Source organism: Rhamphochromis longiceps, linkage group LG23 (genome assembly GCF_057381845.1).
Source record: "Rhamphochromis longiceps isolate RC_006_pf linkage group LG23, R_longiceps_female_GT1.1, whole genome shotgun sequence".
Lineage (NCBI taxonomy): Eukaryota > Metazoa > Chordata > Actinopteri > Cichliformes > Cichlidae > Rhamphochromis > Rhamphochromis longiceps.
In genome coordinates, this window is record NC_140578.1 from 40,997,820 (window position 1) to 41,008,092 (window position 10,273).

Below are 10,273 nucleotides of genomic sequence, written 5' to 3' on the forward strand. Positions count from 1 at the left end.
CTGCTCTACCAGGTGTAACAATTGAGTTTAACATCCAGGCATCCATGAAAACGGAATTTATGACATTTAACGGAGTTAGAAGTTAGCAGGGAGTTAGCTCGCTAGCTTCTATCTAAATACAATATAGCATGTCCTGACTGCGGGGTTTTGGAAACAAATTAAAACGTACAGCTCTGCTATCACTTCCAGCATAAATGAAGACAGAAAACTAAACAGCAGTGACGTTTGTAGGGTTACTGAAGTTGGGCTAGCTGGTATATAATGATGTGCTACGTGACCGCTAGCGACACAGCTATGTTAGCATAATATAAACAAGCTAACTTTTTTTCCACTCGATAAAAGTTAATGTGAGTGTTCTCGGTGGTCAGGAACAAATGTAATCGCATGGCAGGATGCTGTAAAAGGACCAAACTTCAGCCAGGAGAACAACTGAGATAATCCATCCACAATACGAGGTTAGTCATTCATATACTGCTGCATGGGCTGGGCTGTAGTTACATCGTAAGGTTTTAAAAACTGAGCTTAAATAAATGATTAGCGGTAATAAAAGCCGAGGGAGGTCAACAGTGATCACTGACTGTTTTAGGAGCTTTTTGAGATCAAATAGAAGAAAATACATAACATTAAACATGTTAACAACACAAAAGCCATATTAAACGCAGACTACTTTAGACCCGGAAGTAGGATTCGTCGCGTCATCACTGAACAACCGGATTCTTTTGGCTGCCAAGACACTGCTCCCTCCGCCAAGAAGTGGGCCATGAACTTCTCCCTCACCGGGACAACCTCTCTGGAGAAAATGTTGGCTGCTACACGACCCAGGCCTTGCAACGGCCAGAATTAAACCAGGTCTAAATAAAACAAAAAAAAAGGACTTTATAAGATAGACCTTTGAGTTAAGGCTGGGCGATATGGCCTAAAATCCATATCACGGTATAATTTGAAGCATGTGCGGTAACGATATATATCGCAATATATTCTTTTTACTGTATAATGTATTTTGCACACTTTAAGGCACACTTACAATCCCTTAATTTTCTCAAACATCGACAGTGTGCTTTATGTATGAATTCTGGGTGTGCTTACTGACGTCGAACCGATTTTATGTGGTACACGGCGCGCAGAAATCTGTCAAAAATGTTTTAGTACGACTTTGGTAAACTATGAAGGCACACCACTTGATGGATTATTGGAGCATTACGGCTGCCGTAGTCAGGAGCCTCGCGGAGTAATCTGGGTCCTAAACTCCAGCAGGTCCCAAAGTCAAACGAAAACTGCAGCATCACTGAGAGTTAAAACTGTCTAAATTCTTTCATCTTTAATAAAAATGATCGGCGTTGCTGCTTTACCAGGTGTAACAATTAAACGTAACATCCAGACATCCATGAAATCAGAACTTATTAAATTCAACGGAGTTAGAAGTTAGCAGGAAGTTAGCTCGCTAGTTTCCACCTAAACAGATATACCATGTTCTGACAGATTTCTGTGTGAATGTGTGCGTAAATGGGTGGATGACTGGATGTGTAAAGCGCTTTGGGGTCCTTAGGGACTAGTAAAGCGCTATACAAATACAGGCCATTTACCATTTTTGAAAAATTGAAAACGTACAGCTCTGCTAATGATGTGCTACGTAACCACTAGCAAAACAGCTACGTTAGCATAACATTAGCACATTGAAGCTGAAGGATGAACACTAACTTCTTACCACTCGATAAAAGTTAACGTGAGGAGTTCTGGTGGTTAGGGACAAATGCAGTTCCATGGCAGAATGCTATAAACAGACCAAACTTCAGTCAGGAGAACAACTGAGATGATCCATCCACAATATGAGGTTAGTGATTAATATACTGCAACAACATGGGAATAGAGCAGCTGCGAGAGAATTCAGCACTAATGAATCAATGGTAGGGAAGTGGAGGAAGCGCATTTTTTGGCTTTCCCCATATTCCAAAAGTGCTTGTCTCTTTGCTATTACTGTCGCCCGGCATAAGTGGCTGATGATGTTGTTTGCAGCTGCTGCAACGCTTTCGACCAAAACGTGGAATAGACCTTTTGTTACGTTGTGACTTTGATTGCAGTTCGTTACCTGTTAAACTCTCAGCTTTCCATCAGCAGGTCCTTCTCTACTGGAAATTAATCTATAAACATAACTTTACTCCTCACAATACCCCTATATGGAACAACAGGTATATCTGTTTGTGTAGGAAATCTGTGTACGTGGATGAATGGAGATCTAAAGGGATTTGGGCTGTAGCTCATTTTATGGATGATAATGGGGTCTTATTAAAACATGAGACGTTTTGTGAGAAATTTGATGTAAGATGTACTGTTAAGAGATATAAATCCCTAGTGAAAGCCATCCCAGTCCCTTTGAGATCAATGATAAAAGAAGATATTGTGCACTCTAAAATTTCTCCTGGACTGAGGCAGCTCTGCATAGCTGGAGCTGAATTTGGTGACAGCAGGTTTACAAACAAAGTGATCAGAAATATTTTGATCAACGACATTTGCCCTAATCCGGTTAAAAGAAATTATATCCTTAAAGAATTTGAGACCATGGAGGTTAAGGCGATAAGAAAAAAGTATATCTCACTTCCTCTTTCCCCTAAAGTAAAAGAGGTTCACTTTAAAATCATTAATGAGGTTTATCCAACCAATGAATTCTTAAGACGGAAATTTAACTTAGATGTGAACGCCTGCACATTTTGTGAAAATGATATTGAAAGTCTGGATCACTTGTTTTTCAACTGTGAATCAGTGCACTCCTTCTGGACTGACACACTGGCGTGCACAGATAGAGACGAGGTGGTGCTGAAGCACTTGCCCTTTTGCCCTCAGTCCAAAAAAGTGCCCTTTTGAAAGACGTGATTTTTTTTTTTTTTTTAAAGCTGCGCGATTTAAAAAGGTGTGAAAATAATGGCTTGATTTGTGCCCCTTCTTCAAAGACACCCGAACCCTGTCGCTTTTTCACTGTCACCGTGTCACGTGAACACGCTTGCAGTTCATTTGTTGTGAGGCGTGTAGCAGCGGCATGACATAGGAGTACTTGGAGTAGGCATAGTAGGCTAACTATAGCGACTGGGAGCCACGGCGGACAACACGGCAGCTCTTTCCCTTCCCAACCAGTCAGGTAACCCATGAATCGAGTGAAATTATTCTGTTTGCCCTCTAAGACCAACCTGCAATTGTTTTGTTGTGAAGTAGCCTGTCAGAAACTGCACATGACAAACTTTGCCAGCTTGCCCCCTCCATCCATCCATATGGATAAACAAAAAAACAACACATTTAAAATGTAACCTAAACCATTTAGGCAACCCCACTCTCCATCAATTCCGACCTTTTTGCATACACTATTGAAAATATCACGTTATGCTATAGGCTACATGCCGTTAGGCAGAGGGCTCTTTTGAGCCCATTTTTCGTTACAAATTTTAGGATGATCTCACGGAAATCTGTGAATAAATACAAAGTTTTCAAACTGAAGTCAGTGACGGGAAGACATCACACTTTTTAGAGATGGAACTGCAGAAAAACCTAAAACCTTGACATGATTATGAATAATAGAATTATGGACGTTTCTCCGTTTTTGTGGATTAGCCTTTCCATAACTAACGTCAACTACTGTCGTACTTTGGTAAGATTGAAATTAATGTCTTTGGCTGTCTTTAGTAGGTGTCTCCTGTGAGAAAGTTAGAACACCATCCAACTGTCTAAAGATGCAGTCTTTAGCCTAACTGGTTGTTACTGACTCAGCGATGCTCGCAGACATTTACGCACTGTGTTGTGACCTGATTGTGACAGAACAGTGACGTTGTTATTGGTAGTTTGAAGGGTACGGTGTTGGGGGTGGTGCATGTTAAAAGTTTTGAGAAGCACTGGTTAGACATGTTAATTTTTTTTGGTGTAACATATTGGCAACATTAACACATTAATTTGCTAAAGGAAAAATAGGCAGTTCCCAATTGCCTGTGAAAACGACCATTCTGCCCTGTTCTTGTAATGACCACAGTCAGTCTTATTCGTTCTCATACATTTTGGTCTATTTATTTACTAATTTCAGCAAGCATAATGCCTAGGAAAGAGAGGCTGAGAAAGGAGAAAGAAAGGGATCTACAACAGGCAGCCCAGGGAAGCAGTTCTCTGCTCTCCTGGATGAAAGCAAAGGAAAATGAAGATGAAAGGTCAGAGTCAAGGGCAGAGTCAGGTTCTATTTTAATGTTTTAATGTAACCTGCTCCTTGCAGTTAATTCTATTGAAAAATCTTAAAAGCTGTTCACACTTAGTTTTTAATGAACTTAATCAGCAGGCATTGAGCTAACTATTATTTTGTACCTACGAAAGTTATTTCTATGTTACAAGACTTGCAGTATGGGTTATTATTAAAACTATCTGTTTAAGCTTATTATTATGATAAATAATAATACTATTATTATTATTATTGTTCCATTGTAGTCAGTCACAGCAGGGAAGCAGCTCTATGCCATCTACCAGCATAGCAGAAGAGGGAGATATAGAAACAGATGAAGCCGCGACCAATGCAGCAACAGGTTCAGTTAGGCCTACAGACACTGATGTAGTGCTCTCTGAAGACCACAATGAGGAAGAACAGATCGATCACATAATGTCAAAGTTAGCAGCTTTACAATACCCAACAGATCCAACACACATCCATACATTTAAAATAAAGCGCAATGACAGATACGTTTCAATGTGCTGCAATGTGGGCCCATGTCAGCCTGATATACCTTACCCAAAAACTGAGGGGAGATCATTCCAGAAACAGTGGTTTTCTGCTAATGTGTGGCTGGAATACTCACCCACTGCTAATTCAATGCATTGTTTTAGTTGTCGGCTTTTCCTCTCGGATGAAAAATATAAAAGCAGAACAGCCTGGACAACTGATGGCATCAGAAAGTGGAGTACTGCTCTTGAAAAAATCAAACAACACTCCAGCGCAGAGATGCACATGACAAGCATGGTTAGATGGATCAATTTCCAGAAAAAGGCCCTTCAGTCTGCATTTGATGTTTCAGACGTAAAAGGGGTGGAAGTTAGAGAGCGAGAGAGGCAGACAAACAAAGAAATCCTGACAAGATTAATTGACCTAACAGTGTATCTTGCACGTCAGGGACAAGCATTCCGAGGTCATGATGAGAGTGAGTCCAGTGATAACCGTGGCAATTTTCATGAATTAGTCAATGTATTTTCCCGCTACGATAGTGTGCTGAAAATGCATTTGGAAAAAATTGCCACAGTTAAAGCCACCAAGACAAGGCCCCAGGTGTCACTGCTTTCCAACAGAAGTCAAAATGACATCATTGCAGCACTAGGAACTTACATCAGGAAGGAGATACAACGTGAAATAAAAGAGGCTGAAATGTATTCCATTCTACTTGATGAAACCTCTGATGTTTCACACAAAGAGCAAGTGTCATTTGTTGTGCGATATTTTCATCATATGCAAATAAAGGAGAGATTCATCGAAGTGTGCAATGTTGATACAACTACAGGCCAGGAGCTGGAGAATACAGTGTTCTTGCTTCTGCAAAAGAATGGCCTAGAGATGAAGAACATGTATGGTCAAGGCTATGATGGAGCAGCCAACATGAGTGGCATGTATAAAGGTCTCCAAGCTAGAATCCGTGCACACAATGAGAAGGCCCTCTATGTGCACTGCAAAGCCCATTGCCTCAATTTGGTACTAGTGGAGGCATCAAAGTCCAGCAAGCATTTTGTGACATTTTTCAACTTGGTGGAGAAATTGTATGCTCCCCAAAGCGTCATGCTGCCTTGGTCAAATTTCAGGAGTCTCTCTTTCCTGGACAACGTGTTATGGAGCTCCAGCAGCTGTCAGATACTCGATGGGCTTGCAGGGAAAAAGCACTGAAGGCACTTCAGAGAAATTTGAAAGCCATTTTGATGCTCCTTGATGACATCAGTGACAGTGACCCACCTAACCTGGCCCAAGGTGATGCTCAGATGTACAGAAATGCCATTAATTTTATGTTCATTCTCTGCATGGAAATCACCACACCAGTATTCGAAGTCACTGCTTTGGCATCAGATTCTCTGCAGGAAGAAGGGTTGGACCATTCCACTGCCTACAAGGTAATTGATGGTGTGCTTCACACATTGCAAACCATGAGGTCTGAGGAGAAATTTGGAGAGATATTTAGATGTGCATCAGAGAAGGCAGAGAGTTTCAACATTCCAGTACCTACCGTGGTGCCTGGTCAGGAGAGAAAGCGGAAAGTTCCAGTGCGTTTCCAACACAGCACCACAGTGTCTCAAGTAGGTGCTCAGTTTGAGTCAGTGGAGGCATATTTCAGGAGTGGTGTATATTTCACCTTTCTGGACATCATGACTGGGGAACTGAACAGGAGGTTCAAAGGGGACAATACTGGAAGCCCAACGGCCAGAATCATTCAGTCCTTCCAGCCCTTAACTGTGCATGCTAACTGGGTAGGCCCACCAAACCCAGAAGCCATTGAAGCTGTCCACATCCTCTGTGAATTCTATGGAGAAGATGAGGACCAGCTCAAAACAGAATTAAAGGTCTTCCACTCCAGCTTTAGTTCAAAAGACCTCAGAGAAATATTTCTGATACTGAGGGAAAACAATGGCCAGCTGATCTTTCCTGCCTTTGTCAAAATGATTCAGATCTACGCAACACTACCAGTGACAACTGCGACAGTTGAAAGATCTTTTTCAAAGCTAAAAATAATCAAAAATAAACTAAGAAGTTTGTGTGGAGAAGAAAGGTTGTCTGATCTCCTCTTGTTGGCCATTGAGAAAGATGTGGAGATCAATTACAACGAGGTCATCAACATCTACAAAGACATGGCACCAAGAAGGATGCTTCTTTAGAGCAGTACACTCCATTTAATGGACACTTGAGAATATGTATGTATATAGTTTAGAGATGGATACAGATTTTATCTTTTTGTGGTGTGATTTTTGATTTTTAGAGAATGTTTTGAAATAAAAGTCAAATTGCATTTAACCTGTGCGATTTTTTTATTATAAAAAGAAAATGTTTTCCACATATGCAAAAAGTGCCCTTTTTTCCCCCTGGAGCACTTGCCCCCCAAAATGTCTGTGCACGCCACTGATAATAATATTTATAAACCTACCTGGCCAGCTGTCCAGTGATTAATTGCATAAGTACATGGAGGCAGGACCTCACAGCAGAAGCATACTTCTTAATATGTTATACATTATTATATGTATATTATATTTATTTTTCATCTATTGTATTTACAAACAGCAAGAAGTTACAAGCAAAGAAAGACCACACCATGGCACATGCTTAAATATCGAAAGTTTATTGATCAAATTTATTTATTAAAAAAATAGACATAATTTTTTCACCCAAAAAATACATGTTCAAAGCAACACGAGGTGGACCAATATCAGACAGAATTGTGAACTCAACTCTGTAGAGTAGGCAGTCATGAAGCAGTATTCCATGTTTGGCACTGATCACCACCTGCACTCATGCATATATCTTTCTACGTAGCACTTTTAATTCTTATTCTTACTTTTATTTTTTTCATGTCTACTTAATCGCAATTTATGACAGTATGTTTGCACTGAAGCACCGCAGCAATTTCCTAATGTTGTAAACCTGCTCAGCATTTGGCAATAAAACCCTTTCTGATTCTGATTCTGATTCTGAGTACACTTTAATTTGTAAATTCAAGCTGTTCTTCATATTTTTGGCCACCAGATGTCACCAGAGATGACTGTGTTGAAAAGCTTCGGCATCAATAAGCCAGTATTGAAATATAATGTTTTTTCTGCTACATTTACAAAACAAGTTTTCCCGGTAGCCGAGTTTTAATCTTAGCTAGCTAGGACTCAATGGGCCATCTTTCAAGATTTATATCTTGTGTGTATGTGTGTAAGCCACCGCAGATGAACTGGGGAAAAATATAATTAAAAGCTGTACTTTTTTTTTTTTTTCAAATATTAAACTTTATTAAGAAACAGTATACAGAACATGTATACAGTCAGAACAAAATTAACATATGCCAGGGGGTGTAATACAAAGAATTACAAACATTCAAATAATTTGTAATTACTACAAATAGTAATAGTTTTCATAGCCTTTTTGTTAAGTGATCCACTAATCAATTTTATGTAACATAAAACATCATTATAGTAATGTTTAAAATTAGGTTTTTTGTTACTGTATTTGCATTTGTGAAAATAAAATTTAGCTAAGATAACTAACAAGTTTATTATAAAGTAAACATCTTCTTTTTTTTTGCCTTCGAAAGAAACAAAATACAACATTTTCCCATTTCACAGTAAAGTCTTTATAGAGATGTCCAGCAATGAATCTACTGAAGTCTTTCCAAAATGTTCTAGCGTATGAACAGATCCAGAAGAGGTGTTGCACAGTCTCAGGATGGCTTCCACAAAATCCACAGTTCACATTTATGTCCCTTTTGAACTTCGTCATGTAATGATTAGCAGGATAAAATTTATGCAGTATTTTAAATGAGACTTCCTTCACTTTATTCGTTACCAGATACTTGTTAGGAATTGTCCATACTCTTTTCCAGTTAATGTCACTGACAAAGAAATTCCAATAAGAGACCACATGTGGGATAGTTAGAGATTCTGTCTGGAATAAAGCACGGATATTCTTATTACTTTTACTGTGGTTTGTTAGACAGATTCTTCCTATGTGTGAATCTAAAGGGTTGGGGAGAGAAACAGATGATATGCAAGGTTGAATACCTTTAAAAAGCATTATAATACCCGTAGGTATTGCATCAAATAATATGGCATATTCTTTGGGTGTGGCTGGAAATTTATAGGTGTTTAAGAATTCTGAATAGGACATAAGCTGCCCATTAGGATTAAACAGCTGATTCACTAAAACAATCTGTTTCTCAACCCACCTAGAAAAAAATAATGATTTATTTTTATACACTATGTTCCTATTATTCCAAATTGAATACGTGTGGGGTGTAAAGTTGTGTTTATATATAAGGGACCAAGCTAGTAGAACTTGTTTGTGAAACATCGAGAGCTTTTCTGGAAGCTTATCTATATTATAATCACAACCTAAGATAAAACTTAGACCACCAAACTTAGAGAAAATGTAGTGAGGAATAAAATTCCAAATGGATACCGGATTTTTAAGAAAATGTTTAGCCCAATTAATCTTAAATGTATTGTTTAGAGTAGTAAAATCCAAAACATTGAGACCACCGTGTTCATAGTCATTCATCAATACACTTTTTCTGATGTAATGTGTCCGGTTTTTCCAAAGGAAGTTGAAGAGCATTCGGTCAATATCCTTACAAGTTTTGCCGTCCACATGCAGAGAAATTGCTGCATAAGTCAGTCGAGACAGACCTTCTGCTTTTGAGAGCAATACCCTTCCTCTTAAACTTAAATCTCTCTGCAACCATTGATTTAATTTGGTTTGAGATTTTTTAATAATTGGGGGAAAATTTAGTAAAATTCTGTCTTTTGGATCTTTGCAGATAATCAGACCTAAATATGTTGCTTCATTTTTAACTGTTATATTACAAATACTCTGAACATTACACTCTTTGACAGGTAATAACTGACATTTATTTAAGTTTAGGACCAATCCAGACCCTTTTGAGAAATCCTCTATTACACGTAAAGCAATTGGCACTTGGCTGGCATTTTTAAGAAAAATTGTGGTATCATCTGCCAATTGACTGATGACAATCTCTCTGTCTGCTATGTTTATACCCTTCACAGGGCTATTCGAAATATGAGAGGCAAGAATTTGGGTGCAAAGTAAAAAAAGATAAGGGCTAATCGGGCAACCTTGGCGTACACTTTGATTAAGACTAAAACGAAAAGTGGTGCCATTTTTCATTCTAATAGAACTATTAGCATTGGAATACAGAGTTTTGATAGCTCTGCAGAAGATATCACCAAAACCAAATTTCTGAAGTGTAAGAAATATAAATTCATGCTCAATTGAGTCAAAGGCTTTATAGAAGTCCAGGAGAAGGATAAATGAGTCATCAGATATTAATGCTGAGTAGTCCAGAATATCCAAGAAGAGTCTAATATTATTGGAGATGTGCCTGTTTGTCATAAAACCAGACTGTGTCTCGTCTACAATATCGTCCAAAATATATTTAATTCTTCTAGCTAGCAATAGAGCTAATGTTTTATAATCATTATTTAGGAGGCTTATTGGTCTCCAGTTGTCTATATAAAAGCTGTACACATGAACAGGCGGTGGCGGTAAATGCATCGCCGCGGAGGTTGA

The 10,273-nt window shown here is 38.7% G+C and overlaps 1 protein-coding gene across 1 annotated transcript; it reads left to right on the top strand.

Moving 5' to 3' along the window:
• The first annotated feature begins 3,742 nt into the window (after nucleotides 1-3,742).
• On the top strand, nucleotides 3,743-6,879 carry LOC146642580 (zinc finger MYM-type protein 1-like). Its single transcript, XM_085398486.1, has one exon. It carries the CDS (start codon nucleotides 5,833-5,835, stop codon nucleotides 6,865-6,867), a length of 1,035 nt encoding a protein of 344 aa, XP_085254612.1. The 5' UTR covers nucleotides 3,743-5,832; the 3' UTR covers nucleotides 6,868-6,879.
• Nucleotides 6,880-10,273: the final 3,394 nt, after the last annotated feature.